Genomic DNA, 20,303 nt, shown 5'->3' with positions numbered 1-20,303 from the left:
AAATCATAAACTTTGAACCTAACACAGAATTCATAAAATTAAAATAACCCTTACATAGAAATATATGATACTTTTTCCAGTCACTGGGAAGATAAAGTTGGGGTTTAAACCAAAGCTGTATATGAAGTGAATCTCCATTCCATGACTTCATCAATGATAACCAATCATATTTCTTCACTTCCATGCATAATCTAATATCATACACAACACATATAAAGTCTTCCTCACCTTTTGCACTCAAAATGATCATCATATGTATTGCTTTTGTCCTGCATTTATAATTCCAATCAGTGATGTGACAAGCATTCTTAAAAAGCCTTTATGTATTTAAATCAAGTTAGACCAGTCTTAAAAGTCTTCTACATACAAACCCAATACATAAATATAAAATTTCCTCAATACAATAATACTACCTTGTGAACTGTATCAGAAATACCATACAAATAAAAATTAATGTAACCTAAGTATGTTTGTACATGCATCTGTCAACCACAATCCCACCAGCATTGAAGAAATACCATATTTATAATAAAATAATTCATCTACATACAAGCACCTAAAAAATGAATAATAGTCATAAAGGGTCAACACCTATGACAGGTAAAGGTAACATGCTCGCACCAAGTTTCACTAGCTACAAAATGGGAGTTCAGTACTACAGCACATTTTGGTTATGCAAGGTTGTATTTACCAATTTCCAAAACTTTAATCACAAAATCACACAACATACTAGTTAAGGATGATGTCATGAGACCTGAGACAAAAATGAAAATCAAACTGCAGACAAGTAGCTCCTTGCAAATATTATGTCTGAGTAAAGGGGCTAAGGCCAAGTGACAGTGATCATTTAACCCCACACTCTGTGAACTCCACTGTTACACAAAAGTATTGAAATGTTTTTTTCTGATTATTCCTTACTACCTGTATTATCATTATCATTGCAGAACCCTAAGACTCCCTTTATGGGGTTTCTGCACCTTTAAGCTGTACTGAACACACAAGCAGGGAAATGATGGACTCTTCTTGAATGAGGTAGTACTCACAGAGGCTTTACTCCTGCACAGTGATGATGATGATACAACCTCACTGAAGGCAGGCTTCTGGTCAAGCACTTTCTCGCAAGCAAGTTCAATTACTTTTGAAATTTGCAATGGTAAAGTCTGCTAAAAACCTTGTTCACCTTCCCATATATTACCAAAGGTGATATCACACTTACATCTTAGTACTCTGTCATCTCCTATTTGGCCTTGATTACCAGCTAGGTATGGAATTAGCAAGGTTCCTGAAATATTCTAGGTCCATGTTTTGGGTACATTGGGTCTTGATCTCCTGGATGAGGTGAGGCACTGACGAAGCACTGCAGGAAGCAGCCACCTGACTGTGCGTTCTGAGCACCCAGTGCCCCTAGAAATCTTATGTATATCCACATTTTCTTGATTCTAGGTGAGAATCAGGGCTCTCTCCAGTTAGAAAGGCTAGAGCCAACCATCTAGAAACACAGGTGGAAGAAATACAACACCCAGAAGTGAAATTCCTAAAATGATGTGGCAGCCAGAAAGATTAGAATAAAAAAAGAACGTCCTTCATGTAAGATAGCATAAGGCACACTGAGGAGGGTTGCTGGTGCTCCCAACTTTACAAACTCTGGTCTTAGTGTTCAGATGTACAATAGTTTCACCTAGAGACTGTCATATTCTCATACCCATAATAAACCTTGGCTATGTGTCGCCTTTGAAAATATATGAAGGATGGACAATGTTTTTTTGTGGACACTGTATGTGGAAAGCACAAGATCTTGATGTATGAGGTCTGTCAAGTAATTTCAAGTGGTTAATGACCAATTGAAATATCAAATAATTCTGCATAAGAAACTTCATTATTTTCTTGATCACTTTGCTGCAATTTACAAAAAACACTTATGCAAATAAATAAGAGCCATTTACATAATATATGGCTCATAGTTATACCTTTCCTTTGAGTTTGGTAAAGTGTGTGAAAGAAGAAAGTTAAGAGTAAATGTGAATAAGAGCAAGGTTATTAGGTACAGTAGGGTTGAGGGTCAAGTCAATTGGGAGGTGAGTTTGAATGGAGAAAAACTGGAGGAAGTGAAGTGTTTTAGATATCTGGGAGTGGATCTGGCAGCGGATGGAACCATGGAAGCGGAAGTGGATCATAGGGTGGGGGAGGGGGCGAAAATTCTGGGAGCCTGGAAGAATGTGTGGAAGTCGAGAACATTATCCCGGAAAGCAAAAATGGGTATGTTTGAAGGAATAGTGGTTCCAACAATGTTGTATGGTTGCGAGGCGTGGACTATGGATAGAGTGGTGCGCAGGAGGATGGATGTGCTGGAAATGAGATGTTTGAGGACAATGTGTGGTGTGAGGTGGGTTGATCGAGTAAGTAACGTAAGGGTAAGAGAGATGTGTGGAAATAAAAAAAGCGTGGTTGAGAGAGCAGAAGAGGGTGTTTTGAAATGGTTTGGGCAAATGGAGAGAATGAGTGAGGAAAGATTGACCAAGAGGATATATGTGTCGGAGGTGGAGGGAACGAGGAGAACAGGGAGACCAAATTGGAGGTGGAAAGATGGAGTGAAAAAGATTTTGTGTGATCGGGGCCTGAACATGCAGGAGGGTGAAAGGAGGGCAAGGAATAGAGTGAATTGGAGCGATGTGGTATACCGGGGCTGACGTGCTGTCAGTGGATTGAATCAAGGCATGTGAAGCGTCTGGTGTAAACCATGGAAAGCTGTGTAGGTATGTATATTTGCGTGTGTGGACGTATGTATATACATGTGTATGGGAGTGGGTTGGGCCATTTCTTTCGTCTGTTTCCTTGCGCTACCTCGCAAACACGGGAGACAGCGGCAAAAAAAAAAAAAAAAAAAAGTTATACCTTTCGTCTGTTTCCTTGCGCTATCTTGCTAATGCGGGAGACAGCGGCAAAATATAATAAATAATGAATATAAGTTACACTGATTCCAAAAATGTCTACATCAGTAAAGAATTCATACACTGTATCATTCAAAAAATTGCTGAAAACTTGCCACAGTCAATACTGTTTTAAAATCACCATTTTTTTTGCAGTTGTGTGGGTTAGCACTAAGAAAACAGACAAAAAAAGGCAACATTTGTTCACACTCAGTCTCTAGCTGTCATGTGTAATGCACCAAACCACAGCCCTCTATCCACAACCATGCCCCACTGACCTTTCCATGGTTTACCCAAGACATTTCATATGCCCTGGTTCAGTCCACTGACAGCACATCAACCCTAGTATATCACATTGTTCCAATTCACTCTAATCCTTGCACGCCTCTCACCCTCCTCTATGTTCAGGTCCCAATCGCTCAAAGTCTTTTTCACTCCACTCTTCCACTTCTAATTTGGTCTCCCGCTTCTCCTTGTTCCCTCCACCTCTGATACATATACCCTTTTTGTCAAGCTTTCTTCACTCATTCTCTCCATATGTCTAAACTATTTCAACACATCCTCTTCTGCTCTCTCAACCACACTCTTTTTATTACCACACATCTCTCTTACCCTTTCACTACTTACTTGATCAAACCATCACACACAACATATTGTCTTCAAACATTTCATTTCCAACACATCCACCCTCCTCTGTACTACCCTATCTATAGCCTATGCCTTGCAACCATATAATATTGTTGGAACTACTATTCCTTCAAACATACCCATTTTTCCCTGTATGTATTACCCATATACCTCTCTTTTCTCTTTCACTTTCAAGTTTACTTCATCATCTAACCACTCACTGGCATGTCTAACCTGTCCAGCTGTGTCTTTCAGCATGTCACACATCTCTTGTACATGCCAGATTTGCTTTCCTATATTACTCCCATTCCTCACCCACTCCCTGTGCTTTGTTTACTCTCACCTTTTGCCATTCTACACTCAATCCCTTCAGGTATTTCTTAACACAGTCCTCTTTTCCAAGTTCACTTCATTTCACCAATTTTCTCACCCACACTATTTACTCTTTCCTGAAAACCTTTGAAAATTGTCAACCTTGCTGCTACAAGTAATGGTAAGACATTCTACTGGCTGCAACTCTCAGCACTTTTACATCCACAGTATTTTCACAGGAGCTGAATGAATGTTCAGCAATGCTGATGTAAGATATTGGGCCATTTGATTGTGAGAGTGGGTAATCAGGCAAATGTGGGTATACTTGGGGGCACTGGGTACCTAATGATGATTGAAAATGGAAAGCAGCTTGAAGAGCTGTGCACTTAAAAAGGAGAGGTAAATGGAAATACCAGGTCTGTAAAGGGGAAGTACAGAAGTATATATAGGTGGATAGGAAAGATGGTACATGGGCATTACTGGATTATATACTAGTTGATACCATTAGGCATGCAAAAGACAGACTTTTGGATGTGAATGTGCTGAGAGGGGCATCTGGAAGGATGTCTAATCATTATTGATGGAAGCAAGGGTGAAGGTTTGTAAAGGCTCACAGAAAGAGGATGAAGGTGGTGAAAGTGAGTAAGCCTGGAAAATACACTTTTGTGAAGAGATACCATGAAAGATTGATTGCAGAATGGCAAAAGGTGAGAGTAGATGAAGCTTAGGGAGTGTGTGAGGAATGGGAGGTAGTCAGGGAAGCAGCATTAACAAGTACAAAAGAAGTGTGTGGCATGCAAATGGTAGGGTTGGTCATGTAAAAAAAAAAAAGGGTATTTAGTGGTGTCATGACAATGTTATATTGCTAATGAAAGAGAAAATAGAGGTGTGTCAGCATTACCTTCAAGGAACAATGTAAGTGATTCACCATCCCATTCATGAAGGCTTTCTCACTCTGCATGATAACTCCTTCAAAACACAATAAATCCAACTTCCTATGATCAAACATATTCAGCAGTCCTTCCAAATACTCACTCCATCTCTTTTTCACATCTTGTATGCTTGTTGCCAATGCCCCATCTATTCTCCTCATTACTGTAACTAAATTACAAACACAAATACAAGTTCCTCTCCTTTGTTGTTGTATACAAATCATATCAGCAATACTGGTGTTCCCTTATCAACAATGGTATCTAAGACATACCCAATATCCAAGCCCTTCTGCAGTAATGTCCATATACCGTTAGGGCCACGGTAATCAGGAATTGAGGCAGCAGTAGATATGCCAGCACCAGTGTACACCACAAGAAATTCCGCATCGTGAATGGCCTGGAAAGGACAATAAAAATTAAAACATGAATGTACCCTGAAACGGTTTAACACTAATCATTTTCCTAAACACCAAATGAAACTTTAATAAATTTCTGCTTCACAGGACATCCATAACACTGAAAAACGAAAGACCCACATACACATAAGACTTAATAACCAACCTCTTCACACACATGAGGCAAATGGCTTGTGATGTCTAAGATATTCCACAGAAAATATTTCTAACTGCAGAGGGAAAATTACTGATAGGCATGCACTAAAAACAGTAAGACTTATCTGAATATCACACCCAATGATCAGTCTCTAAAATAAGACACCAGTGACCAACATATACAAACCAATGAGGCAATAGGCAATATTATGTTTCAGCTAGATAGGAAGTTCAGGAGATGTGAAGAAATAAGTGACTCAATGATTACTACAGGAGTAAGGAGAAAGTGGCCATCACGGGATCCCATCAACTTGTGCTTGGCCTTCCTGAGGTAACTTAGACTACATAACTGTACCTAATCTTCAAGGGTGTAATCCTTGGGAGATGGAGGATTCTACAGATGACAGTAGAGAGCTAGAATATTTTCAAGCATATTTTGAGAGTAAACTATAATTCATATTGGAGCGTAATGTGTCAGTTACCATGCACTGTGTAATATTTCTCTATGTATTCCAGATATTCACCACCTTTGCTGTGCTCATGTAAGAATTATAAGCATATATGTATTTATTGATCTATTCATCTATTTATCATACTTAGTCACTGTCTCCCACGTTAGCAAGGTAGCACAAGGAAACAGACGAAAGAATGGCCCAACCCACCTGCATACACATATATAAACACCCACAAACGCACATATGAATACCTATACATTTCAACGTATACAAACATATATATACACAAACATATACACATATACACATGTATATATTCATACTTGCTGCCTTCATCCATTCCTGTCACCACCCTGCCACACATGAAACAGCACCCCCCCTTGCATAGCACGAGGAAGCACTAGGAAAAGACAACAAAGGCCACATTCGTTCACACTCAGTCTCTAGCTGTCATGTGTAATGCACCGAAACCACAGCTCCCTTTCCACATCCAAGCCCCACAAAACTTTCCATGGTTTATCCCAGATGCTTCACATGCCCTGGATCAATCCATTGACAGCAGGTCAACCCTGGTATACCACATCGTTCCAATTCACTCTATTCCTTGCACACCTTTCACCCTCCTGTATGTTCTGGCCCCGATCGCTCAAAATCTTTTTCACTCCATCCTTCCACCTCCAATTTGGTCTCCCACTTCTCATCGTTCCCTCCACCTCTGACACATATACCCTCTTAGTCAATCTTTCCTCACTCATTCTCTCCATATGACCAAACCATTTCAATACACCCTCTTCTGCTCTCTCAACCACACTCTTTTTTATTACTATACATCTCTATTACCCTTTCATTACTTACTCGATCAAACCACCTCACACCATATATTGTCCTTCAAAACATCCACCCTCCTCTGCACAACCTTATCTATAGCCAATGCTTTGCAACCATATAACATCGTAAAAACCACTATTCCTTCAAACATACCCATTTTTGCTTTCCAAGATAATGCTCTCACCTTCCACACATTCTTCAATGCTCCTAGAACCTTCGTCCCCTCCCCCATCCTGTAACTCACTTCTGCTGCCATGGTTCCATCCACTGCTAAATCCACTTCCAGATATCTAAAACACTTCACTTCATCCAGTTTTTTTCCATTCAAACTTACCTCCCAATTAACTTGTCCCTCAACCCTACTGTACCTAATAGCCTTGCTCTTATTCAAATTTACTCTCAGCTTTCTTCTTTTACACACTTTACCAAATTCAGTCACCAGTTCCAGCAATTTCTCACCTAGATCAGCCACCAGCACTGTATCATCAGCAAACAACAACTGACTCACTTCCCAAGCCCTCTCATCCACAACTGACTACACACTTGCCCCTCTCTCCAAAACTATTGCATTCATCTCCCTAACAACCTCATCCAAAAACAAATTAAACAACCATGGAGACATCACACACCCCTGCCGCAAACTGACATTCACTGGGAACCAATCACTTTCCTTTCTTCCTACTCGTGCACGTCTTACATCTTTGATAAAAACTTTTCACTGCTTCTAGCAACTTGCCCCCCCACACCATATACTCTTAATACCTTCCAAAAAGCATCTCTATCAACTCTTATCATATGCCTTCTCCACATCCATAAATGCTACATACAAATCCATCTGCTTTTCTAAGTATTTCTCACACACATTCTTCAAAGCAAACACTTGACCCACACATCCTCTTCCACTTCTGAAACCACACTGCTCTTCTCCAATCTGACGCTCTGTACATGCTTTTACCCACTCAATCAATACCCTCCCATATAATTTCCCAGGAATACTCAACAAACTTCTACCTCTGTAATTTGGACACTCACCTTTATCCCCTTTGCCTTTGTACAATGGCACTATGCATGCATTCTGCCAATCCTCAGGCACTTCACCATGAAGCATACATACAATGAACATCCCTACCAACCAGTCAACAACACACTCACCCCTTTTTTAATAAATTCCACTGCAATACCATCCAAACCCACCACCTTGCTAGCTTTCACCTTTCACAATGCTTTCACAACCTCTTCTCTGTTCATCAAACCATTTTCACTGACCCTTTCACTTCACACACCACCTCGACCAAAACACCATATATCTGCCACTCTATCATCAAACCTTCAAAATACTCACTCCATCTTCTCATTTCATCACTACTTGTTATTACCTCCCTATTAGCCCCCTTCACCGATGTTCCCATCATACGGAGAATGTGATAAAAAGTTCAAGAGAACAAACAAACAGGGCCCCCATGTTCTTTCCTCTTATCTCAAGGTGAGAAGAAACTGCCCAAACTTGCTAGCCACACCCTTCCCCTCCCACTCATTTTTATTGTGCACAGTATAATTCTTCTAAATACATTCCAACAAGGACAAGGGAGCAAATGGGAACTTCAGTGAAGGGCTCAAATGGGGAGGTGATAACAAGTAGTGGTGATGTGAGAAAGAGATGGAGTGAGTATTTTGAAAGTTTGTTGAATGTGTTTGATGATAGAGTGGCAGATATAGGGTGTTTTGGCCGAGGTGGTGTGCAAAGTGAGAGGGTTAGGGAAAATGATTTGGTAAACAGAGAAGAGGTAGTAAAAGCTTTGCGGAAGATGAAAGCCGGCAAGGCAGCAGGGTTGGATGGTATTGCAGTGGAATTTATTAAAAAAGGGGGTGACTGTATTATTGACTGGTTGGTAAGGTTATTTAATGTATGTATGACTCATGGTGAGGTGCCTGAGAATTGGCGGAATGCGTGCATAGTGCCATTGTACAAAGGCAAAGGGGATAAGAGTGAGTGCTCAAATTTCAGAGGTATAAGTTTGTTGAGTATTCCTGGTAAATTATATGGGAGGGTATTGATTGAGAGGGTGAAGGCATGTACAGAGCATCAGATTGGGGAAGAGCAGTGTGGTTTCAGAAGTGGTAGAGGATGTGTGGATCAGGTGTTTGCTTTGAAGAATGTGTGTGAGAAATACTTAGAAAAGCAAATGGATTTGTATGTAGCATTTATAGATCTGGAGAAGGCATATGATAGAGTTGATAGAGATGCTCTGTGGAAGGTATTAAGAATATATGGTGTGGGAGGCAAGTTGTTAGAAGCAGTGAAAAGTTTTTATCGAGGATGTAAGGCATGTGTACGTGTAGGAAGAGAGGAAAGTGACTGGTTCTCAGTGAATGTAGGTTTGCGGCAGGGGTGTGTGATGTCTCCATGGTTGTTTAATTTGTTTATGGATGGGGTTGTTAGGGAGGTGAATGCAAGAGTTTTGGAAAGAGGGGCAAGTATGAAGTCTGTTGTGGATGAGAGAGCTTGGGAAGTGAGTCAGTTGTTGTTCGCTGATGATACAGTGATGGTGGCTGATTCATGTGAGAAACTGCAGAAGCTGGTGACTGAGTTTGGTAAAGTGTGTGAAAGAAGAAAGTTAAGAGTAAATGTGAATAAGAGCAAGGCTATTAGGTACAGTTGGGTTGAGGGTCAAGTCAATTGGGAGGTAAGTTTGAATGGAGAAAAACTGGAGGAAGTGAAGTGTTTTAGATATCTGGGAGTGGATCTGGCAGCGGATGGAACCATGGAAGCGGAAGTGGATCATAGGGTGGGGGAGGGAGCGAAAATCCTGGGATTTTGAAGAATGTGTGGAAGTCGAGAACATTATCTCGGAAAGCAAAAATGGGTATGTTTGAAGGAATAGTGGTTCCAACAATGTTGTATGGTTGCGAGGCGTGGGCTATGGATAGAGTTGTGCGCAGGAGGATGGATGTGCTGGAAATGAGATGTTTGAGGACAATGTGTGGTGTGAGGTGGTTTGATCGAGTAAGTAACGTAAGGGTAAGAGAGATGTGTGGAAATAAAAAGAGCGTGGTTGAGAGAGCAGAAGAGGGTGTTTTGAAATGGTTTGGGCACATGGAGAGAATGAGTGAGGAAAGATTGACCAAGAGGATATATGTGTCAGAGGTGGAGGGAACGAGGAGAAGAGGGAGACCAAATTGGAGGTGGAAAGATGGAGTGAAAAAGATTTTGTGTGATCGGGGCCTGAACATGCAGGAGGGTGAAAGGAGGGCAAGGAATAGAGTGAATTGGATCGATTTGGTATACCGGGGTTGACGTGCTGTCAGTGGATTGAATCAGGGCATGTGAAGCGTCTGGGGTAAACCATGGAAAGCTGTGTAGGTATGTATATTTGTGTGTGTGGACGTGTATGTATATACATGTGTATGGGGGTGGGTTGGGCCATTTCTTTCGTCTGTTTCCTTGCGCTACCTCGCAAACGCGGGAGACAGCGGCAAAAAAAAAAAAAAAAAATCCAACAATGTTATATGGTTGCAAGGCGTGGGCTATAGATAGAGTTGTGCGGAGGAGGGTGGATGTGCTGGAAATGAGATGTTTGAGGACAAAATTTGGTGTGAGGTGGTTTGATCTAGCAAGTAATGAAAGGGTAAGAGAGATGTGTGGTAATAAAAAGAGTGTGGTTGAGAGAGCAGAAGAGGGTGTTTTGAAATGGTTGGTCACATGGAGAGAATGAGTGAGGAAAGATTGACAAAGAGGATATATGTGTCAGAGGTGGAGGGAACGAGGAGAAGCGGGAGACCAAATTGGAGGTGGAAAGATGGAGTGAGAAAGATTTTGAGTGATCGGGGCCTGAACATGCAGGAGGGTGAAAGACGTGCAAGGAATAGAGTGAATTGGAACGATGTGGTATACCGGGGTCGACATGCTGTTAATGGATTGAACCAGGGCATGTGAAGCGTCTGGGGTAAACCATGGAAAGTTTTGTGGGGCCTGGATGTGGAAGGGGAGCTGTGGTTTCGGTGCATTATACATGACAGCTAGAGACTGAGTGTGAACGAATGTGGCCTTTGTTGTCTTTTCCTAGCGCTACCTCGCACACATGCGGGGGAGGGGGTTTTCATTTCATGTGTGGCAGGGTGGCGACGGGAATGAATAAGGGTAGACAGTATGAATTATGTACATGTGTATATATGTATATGTCTGTGTGTGTATATACATGTATATGTTGAGATGTATAGGTATATATATGTGTGTGTGTGGACATGTATGTATATACATGTGTATGTGGGTGGGTTGGGCCATTCTTTTGTCTGTTTCCTTGTGCTACCTCGCTAACGCAGGAGACAGCGACAAAGTATAATAAATAAATAAGTAAATAATATTCTTATCATTTACCATTACTGCTGCACCTGCATATGGAATATGAAATGAGTGTGATATCAGGTTCCAAACAGAAAAAACAAAACTTTCATGTTCTAGACATGTTTGCCACACCCCTTCCCCTTGCTGACCCAGCACTCCACCAAGCCAACTTTTTATGTATTTCCTTTTACTTTTTTTACACATGATAATGCAATTTCTGAATGTATCCTACCATCTCAGGGTTAAGCAAGTTAAATACAACCCATGTCTTCCTACCTGAGCTAACTGTTCACACTTGGCTTGAAGAATCTCTCTTGTATCTTCTTGCTCTGTCTTCCGTGATTGCCAAACTGCACGACGCTCACGCCTTTGACAAAAATAAAAATGTTAAAAGATGGAACTACAATTTGATTTAATGTCGGAAATATGCAATCATCATAAAGAAAGAATACTGTATAATGCATTAAGCATTTCATCATAAAGAAAGAATACTATACAATGCATTCAGAATTTCAAAAGGTCAAACTGAGAAAGGGATGACAAAGAATTTCATTTCTGCTCATACTAGTAACCAACACAACTTTACCTCTCACACATATCCTATCAATGTTCTAATAGGTCATGCTCCATACAAATAATGTACAAACCTTTTATAGAACTGTTCCACTAGCTCAGGATTCTCTTCTAATACTCGTTTATCATCTAATGTGAGTGAGTCACGCTTCTTCCTCAAAATTGACGAAACCTGCAATAACACATGGAAAATTAGAGAAAAATAAACCTACACATCACATCCCTCATAATCTCTGTACAATCTGCAGACAAATTCATGTAGGAATCCATTCCTCTGGTAATTCATTCAATTAGATAAAAAAGAGCAATGGTCCTAGAAAAGGACCCAGTGGTACTACACTGGTGACCTCAATACATTTAAAGAAGGCTTCTCTAACATGCATCCTTTGTGTCCTTCTACTCTGATGATCTTTCCACTGAAGTAGTGTCCCCCTTATTCCTGCCTAGTGATCCTGCTCTTTAATCAAATTCCTAAGCTGTACTGAGTCAAACTTCTTCTGGCAGTCCAGATACACACAATCCACCCTGCCTTCCCCTCTATCTAAGACATAGCTCACTCTGTCATAGAAATCTAAGAGAGTTGTGCAAGTGTAATAAAATACCTACTTGAACAGTATGGGAAAAGATCTCTACAGTCATTGGGCCCCATCTAAACTGTCTACACCATCAAGTAGCCTTTCAAACCTCTGTAAATTACCAGCACTAACTGCCTCACTGGTTACTTTATTACAATCATCCAACATCCTAACACTAAACCAGTACTTCTTACCAACCTTTCTAAGTATCCTTTTACCCAGCTTTTCATTATGGCCTCTAGTTAGTCTGATGCTGCATCTATTGAAGAATTGTTCCCAGTCATTATCATCCAGGTTATTTACTAAATTGAAGGCTGTTATCAGGTTTCACTTATCTCTCTTTTCCTTAGTGGTGGACAGCTTTGAAGACCTCAGTCTCTCATTGTAAATCAATTCTCTTAATTCAGGTATCATCTTCATTGCTCCTCTCTATACTCTATCAATCAGACCTTTGTTCATCTTTGGGTGATGTGGCCAGACTTATGAGGCACAATCCAGTCTTAGTCTGGCATATGTAGTCAATAATTCTACAAGCATGTCCTGACTGGGTGACACCAAACCATCTGTTTTAAGAAGAGCCACATTGGAATCACTACCCCTAACTTATCAATGATGCCTTGAAGGACATAAACCACCACTGGAAGTAAGTAAATGACTCCACCTTCCAGAGATAAATTCTTTCAGTGGAGGTAAAACATATAAAACATATGCAGTGACAACTCACTTGACACTCAAGCCTTACTCTAGCACTTTTCAGCAAGTTTTACAGATACATTTACAAAACCTCTAAAACTAAAAAGAGTGAAGGTATTAGATGAAATATAATTCTTACTTGATTTTTTCAGTTTTATAAATATCTCAGAAATTATAAGATTAAACACATTTCCTAAAGAACTTGAAAACCTGAGATTCAAAGGGTTGGAAAGGAAACCTATGAAAGAAGTTAAAAGATTAACTATTCTCCTAATGAGGGGCTCTGGCAGCAAGCTGGGATCAATGTCAATTCTCAAGTCTATCTCGCACACTTTTATGCTGCTTAGTTCCTGCGAGATAATATTCATATTGAGGTTTCCTCTCATTGAGATGAATCTTCATTACTTTAAATCTACTTGGACTGAATTTTATCAATCATGTATCAGACCAACTATGGATTCTGTCTAGGTCCCCTTGCAAGATGATAATTGCAATGCTCTTAATTTACCACTTCCCTAATATCCTTTGCAACAGGTACAAACATATCCAGGTAAAAGTCCTTAGTCCCTGGTAAATCAGTTACTTAGGTCAAGAAGAGAAAACGTCCCAAAATAGAACCCTGCAGAACTCCAAAAGTGAACTCAAACCATTTCAAGAAGGCTCCTCTAACATGCACCCTTTGTTCCCTTCTTCAGTGTTTATCTTTGATCCACTGAAGTAGTCTATCCATATTCCAGTCTTGTCATCCTGCTATTTAATCAGCTTCCCGTTCAGTACAATGTTGAATATACTTTTGAACAGTCAAGGTACAAACTATCCACCTAGTCTTCTCTCTTGTGTAAGACAGATATCACTACCTCATAGAAATATGAGAGGTTTGTTACATATGACCTTGTTTCCCTAAAACTGTGTTGTCTTTCCCTTAGCTAATTTTTCCAATACAGGAAGTCATCCATATACATTCTGACTTTATCTTTTCCAGTACCTACAGACATCATTTGTCAGGAAGACTGATATGTTATTCAATGCCTCTTCCTGATCTCCTTTCTTAGTAAAAGGTATGATGCTTACCCTTTTCTGCTCCCTTGGCACTTTTTCTCCAGCAACATTCTAACAGTATTTTAAGTAGTTTTTCAAACTTATTTCCACACATCTTCAGAAAATATGGTGAAACTTCATCAGTACCAGTGGCCTTGTATGGGTGAAGACCTCTGAGTACAGAAAATGTCTGTTCATGAAATTTCAATGTTAATACCCCACAATTCCAACTCCCTGGTGTTGGAACTATAGTGCCTTCCACCGTCGAAACACTTCTGGACTTGTTATTCATTTCCTTACATGCCCTTACATCATCCTCTACAACTCTTCCCACAGAATCCTTTAGCCTGATTAGCTGCTCTTTCAATGACCATTTACTCCTGATGAATTTGTGAGTTTTGATGTTCTCTTACCGTCCACAATTTTTTTTTTTAACATTTCTTTGTTCCTCCATTCCTATCCAGCTATAATTGTTCCTTGCTCTCTCATATCTTGCAAATCATGGCAGGCTGGAGTGCTATATACATCTTTCTCACATGACAAGTTTGAAGCTCTTTTATATTATGACATCTTTCATTCAACAATTCCTCCCTCTTTCTTAACCTTCCCTCTGTAGTTGGTGCTAAAGAAAGCCATGTTCAACTCCTTCATGGCAAATTTCATAGAATCTTTTATTCCAAAACCCTGGTTTCTGTCAAACAAATTTCATTTTCCAATCTATGATACCACTGTAATTGCTGAATTCTGTGTGGTTTCCACGATTTTATTTCCTTTCTAAATCTTGCTTCAACTCTCCTTTTTTTTTACATCTTCACATACTGCAATCAAACTCATGCATTCCATGATCACTTTCACCAATTTCTACATCACCTATCATATTCTCAATATCCATGATAATTCATGTGAAGATAAGATTTACTAAAAATGGTATATCAATTCCTCTTGTCCTAGTATGTTCTTGGACATGCTTGGAAAGGTATTTGGCAGATACTCTACAAACTTGTACCTCTTTGTCTCCAAAGAAATGTAGATTCCTCCAGACTTTCTCATTAAGGTTAAAATCCCCAATTATCATTATGTTACTATCTCTGAGAGGTGCATGTTCTACTCCTTCATGTACTATCCTGATTTTTCCTTCATTGTTGTTATTGTATATTTGTTCAGAACTGATGAAAATCTTTGTCAGATCATACAATATAAACATGATGGTCCAACTTCCACTATTTTCTATATCTTTAGACAATCTTTTATTATGAAGGATAATGCTCCTCCTCCTCTTTGTCCTCTCAATCTCTCCTTACCATCATGTGCCCCTTAAAACAAAATGATAGATATTCTCTATTTATTAAGTTTTATTTCCACAACTCCAACAATATCAGGAGCATTTTCCTTTATAAAATCCTTAAACTCTGGCTTTTCATCATTTATGCTAATCAATCTACATTTGTATACATTACTTACAATCAGACATTACCATCACCTAACTTGTCTGCTCTCTCTGTGGTGCTGATGAGACTGCTCCAACATCTAGCCTCATTTGGTGTCCCCTGTTTTTTGCATTCTGACTGTATTCTATGTTGTTCTCCCTCTCTTCCCTCAGTCCATCACATATGATGAATACTCAATTAAGTTCCACCTTATCTTTATATCTTTTAGCTAGCCAAAGTATCCCTCTTACTTGATGATTCCAAGTGAAGCAACTATATCTGGTTGTCCTTTGCATCTTAATCATAACCACCAATACTTCATCAAAATTGTGTCTGGCAGTTACGTACCCTCCAGTTATACTTTAAGCATTCCTTATTTCTTATCAACCATAACAGTATTCCCATGGGAAGGGAGTTCTACACTCAATGGGGGTCCATTTCATGAACTTTCGTCTCCCATGACCAAATTCTACCACTACATAATGCCAGTGTGCAGCACTCACAGCAGGAAAAATTAGAAAAAAAACTACTGTGAGATTCATGCTGTCATGTCACATGTGTAATATAAAGAGAGTGTGTGTTTGTGGACTGAATGTATGAAACTGTGTGTTCGCATGAGGATTCTTTGGAGACTGATCATTTTGCAGTTCTCATGGGGGTGAGGGCCAGAGAAAAGGGGAGGTATGATGTTAGGAAGAATGGAGAGGTAAAAGTGTTGGGGCAAGCAAGATGAATCAAAGAATGCAAGGAAGAGTATGAAAGGAGGGTGCCCAAAAGTTTTGATGTAAGTGCAGTAAATGTAAGAATGCAGTCATGTGTAAATGAAGTGTTTAAAATGTTTACAGAAAGACTATTAAATGTTGTAGAATTAGTAGTTTTATTCAAGGTTTTGAGATAAGGGAATAAAAAAGGAAATGCATGGTGGATGGAAGAGATTAGAAATGCCATGAAAGAGAAGAAAAAGGAATACAGTAGATTGGTCAAAATCCTGGATGTGTTGAGTAGATTTCTGCCAAAACATTGACAATAAAGACAGGAAATTCAACAAAAGCAGACACATATCTTAGGATATGTATTTAAATACAAATGCTACTGCTAGTCTCCATAAATTCCGTAAAGTTGATATGCATGTGGATTTCTGCTTGTAGCATCTCCTGCTAGCACAACATAAGGTCCCAACAAAAAGGGCAAGGGTCTGAAATAGAGAGAATCTGTGGAGTAAAACCTCTATTCCAAGTAAGCAGAGTGGAAGAAACTGGTTGGCACCACTTTCATCAAAATTTATCAACCAGAAAATGAGGGACGCCTACAATATCCCAAAGCAATAAATGATTAATTCGCAGATGACTGTCCTGCAAATAGTTGCAAACAAACATCCACCTAGTGATTAGTTAGATTCTACAGAGCTATATTCAGTTTGTAAACTGATTTACAAACCAATAATGCAGTACAGAAAAACATGATCTGCCAGTGGGGTTTAACAACAGCTAATTTCCATTAATGAGAAGAGTATTCCACTGGGTGCCACTAAGCTCTGTAATGTTTGAATGGTAAACATGGATGAACCTAATTTTGCAAATACCTTGAATGAGTTCAGAAATCTTTGCAAATACCTTGAGTGAGTTCAGAAATCTTTTTTTTTAATGTCAGCAGAGATGGCACAGGCAAATAAGGCAATAGTCTATGGATATAATAGGGTAAAACTTCTGCATATGTGGGATCAGTTCCACACAGGACTAAATTCAAATATATATACAGACATCTGAACTTACTGTTTAACTCTCACACCTAACAATGCATGACACAGTGCAGTGGAGTGCATCTCCTCAATAATTAGGAGAATCAAGCATAGCTATATCCCATATATAATCTATGGCATTAACAGAAGCAAGTCATCTTTTTTTTATGCTTATTAGTATTTCACACCATTATAATCAAGCCATAGATTTTCCCTCTCCCTTACATTAATCATTATCAAAAGAAAAGAAATAATGGTAATAAACCAAAAGCAACAATTCCTCATCCATATCATCAAACAAAGATTCCATGATAGTAGAATGAAGATCCTAAAACTAGGAAATTTGCATTCTCTTTCAAACAAATTACTTTTATATAAATTTCAGGCTGTATGGAGTGAAAATGGAAATAGGATGGCATGGAAGGAGGTGTGGTATGGACAGGAATAAGTGAAAATTATCGGGGAAGAGAGTAAAAAAGGATGTGCCATTCTGCTATCACCAAGAGTGGTAGGGATGTTACAGAGCATGGATGGAATGGATCAAGAATAGCGAAGGTGAAAGGAAAAAGAGTGTGGGCTAAAGGAAAGATTGGGATTGTGAAGTATGCATGGGTATCTGAATATGCACCTGAGAATATGAAGACTGCATGAGGCAAGGATGAAATGAAGCTTCTCTGGGGAAATTTGAGTGACTGTATAAATGGTTCTGAGAATGAGAGAAACATGGTCATGTTGGGAGATATGAATGCAAGAGTGGGATGTGATGAAATTGGTGAGATAGTAAATATGGAGTGCCTGGAGTAAATACGAATGGAAGTTATCTTGTGGACACTTGTCCTGAAAAGGATTTATTCCTTGCAAACACCTATTTTCTGCAAAAGATGATCTACAGATATACATGGATGAGGAATGATAGAAGAGAAGAGCAAAAGGCTTTGACTGACTATGTGACAGTGGACGAAAGAATGAGAAAAGCCGTGCCAGATGAAAGAGTTGTGAGGGGATTCCTTGGAGACTAACCATTTTGTGGTTCTTGTGGGAATGAGGATCAGGGAGAAGTGAAGGTATGGTGTAAGGAAGAATGGAGAGGTAAAAGTGTTGGAAAGCAAGATGAATCAGAAAAAAAAAAGAGAGGAGTATGAAAGGAGAGTAACTGAAAGCTTAAATGGAAATGCAGTGAATGTAGGGAAGCAGTCATGTATGAATGAGGTGTTTAGAATTTTTATAGAAATACCATTAAAGGTTGTAGAATTAGTAGCTGGATACAAGGTAGTGAGATATAGGAATAAAAAGGGAAATGCATGGTGGACAGAAGATATTAGAAATGCTGTGGAAGAGAAGACAAAAATATGTAAGTGGAATGTTAAGCTGACAGAGGGAAACACAGAAAAAGCAGAGGAAGATTTTGGAAGAAGGTTAAGTGAAGAGTTTTTGGATAATAAGAAACTATACTAGAAGGAGGTAAGAAAGGAAAGAGATGGAAGTAAGAATGGAAAAGTTAATGTGAGAAGTAAGGAAGGGGAGGTGCTGAATCAAAAAGAGGAAGTTAAAGAAAGATGGAAAAAGTATTTTGAAGAACTGGTGAATGTTGGAGAAGAGAAGGCAGCAATTTTTAAATGCATCAGTATGGAGAATGGAAGGAAGAGGATACAAGAGTAAGGACCTATATCAAAAAGGAGAGTAAGAAGGGCAAAAATGAGGCTGAAGGTAGGAAAGGCACCTGGAGTAGATAGTATTACAGGTGAAATGCTGAAGAATGGAGGGGAAAGTGTGATAAGAGTAGATGTACCTAATATGGAATTTAGTATGGAAACAGAGGGTTGCACCCGAGGATTGGGTGAACACTATCATTTTTCCTTTATTTAAAGGAAAAGGTGCTAGGGATGTATGCAGCAATTACAATGGAATAAGTCTGTTAAGTATACCAGGAAAAGTGTTGGCAAGAATGTTAACTGACAGAGTGATGGAAAAGACTGAATGCAGAATACGTGAAAAGCAAGGGGGTTATAGGAAAAGTAGGGGATGTATGGATCAGATTTTTGTGGTAAAGATGACTATGGAAAAGTATCTAGTGAAAGGTAAGAAGCTGTACGCAGCTTTTATGTATCAGAAGAAAGAGTATGACAGAGTAAAGTGGAATGCTTTATGAGATGTGTTAATGATATATGGTGTAGGGGAACAGTTGTGAGATGATGTGAAAGCCTTCTTTAGAGGAGAAGCAAATGCATGTGTAAGAGTGGCTGGAGAGTTGAGCGAGTTTTGGGATACATGTAGGTGTTGAGGCATGGCTGAGTGATGTCACCTTGCCTTTTTAATACACTTATTTATTCATTCACCATACTTTGTCGCTGTCTCCCGCATTAGCAAGGTAATGCAAGGAAACAGATGAAAGAATGGCCCAACCCATCCGCATACACATGTATATACATATACGTCCACACAAGCACATATACATACCTATATATCTCAATGTATGCATATATATACACACAGACATATACATATATACACATGTACACAATTCATACTGTCCGCCCTTATTCATTCCTGTCGCCAACCCGCCACATATGAAATAACAATCCCCCTTCCCCCGCATGTGCACGAGGTAGTGCCAGGAAAGACAACAAAGGCCACATTCGTTCACACTCAGTCTCTAGCTGTCATGTATAATACACCGAAACCACACCTCCCTTTCCACATCCAGGCCCAACAAAACTTTCCATGGTTTACCCCAGATACTTCACATGCCCTGGTTCAATCCAATGACAGCACATCAACCCCGGTATGCCACATCGTTCCAATTCACTCTATTCCTTGCACGCCCTTCACCCTCCTGCATATTCAGGCCCCAATCACTCAAAATATTTTTCACTCCATCTTTCCACCTTCAATTTGGTCTCCCACTTCTCCTCGTTCCCTCCACCTCTGACACATATCCTCTTTGTCAATCTTTTCTCAACTCATTTTCTCCATGTGACCAAACCATTTCAAAACACCCTCTGCTGCTCTTTCAACCACACTCTTTTTATTACCACACATCTCTCTTGGGGAAGAGCAGTGTGGTTTCAGAAGTGGTAGAGGATGTGTGGATCAGGTGTTTGCTTTGAAGAATGTATGTGAGAAATACTTAGAAAAGCAAATGGATTTGTATGTAGCATTTATGGATCTGGAGAAGGCATATGATAGAGTTGATAGAGATGCTCTGTGGAAGGTATTAAGAATATATGGTGTGGGAGGAAAGTTGTTAGAAGCAGTGAAAAGTTTTTATCGAGGATGTAAGGCATG

At 39.6% G+C, this 20,303-nt stretch overlaps 1 protein-coding gene across 1 annotated transcript in view; it reads right to left on the bottom strand.

Moving 5' to 3' along the window:
- Sirt7 (sirtuin 7) overlaps window positions 1-20,303 on the bottom strand; it is a 70,513-nt gene that overhangs the window by 37,561 nt on the left and 12,649 nt on the right. The window contains exons 2-4 of the mRNA XM_071668226.1: window positions 11,622-11,719; window positions 11,251-11,341; window positions 5,071-5,195 (exon numbers count right to left, since the gene is read on the bottom strand). Coding sequence (XP_071524327.1) covers window positions 5,071-5,195; window positions 11,251-11,341; window positions 11,622-11,719 — 314 coding nt within the window. The remainder of the gene's footprint in view (window positions 1-5,070; window positions 5,196-11,250; window positions 11,342-11,621; window positions 11,720-20,303) is intronic.

Source organism: Panulirus ornatus, chromosome 12 (genome assembly GCF_036320965.1).
Source record: "Panulirus ornatus isolate Po-2019 chromosome 12, ASM3632096v1, whole genome shotgun sequence".
NCBI classification, from domain to species: domain Eukaryota; kingdom Metazoa; phylum Arthropoda; class Malacostraca; order Decapoda; family Palinuridae; genus Panulirus; species Panulirus ornatus.
Note: the sequence above shows the minus strand (reverse complement) of the source record. Positions and strands in the feature narration are given on the sequence as shown.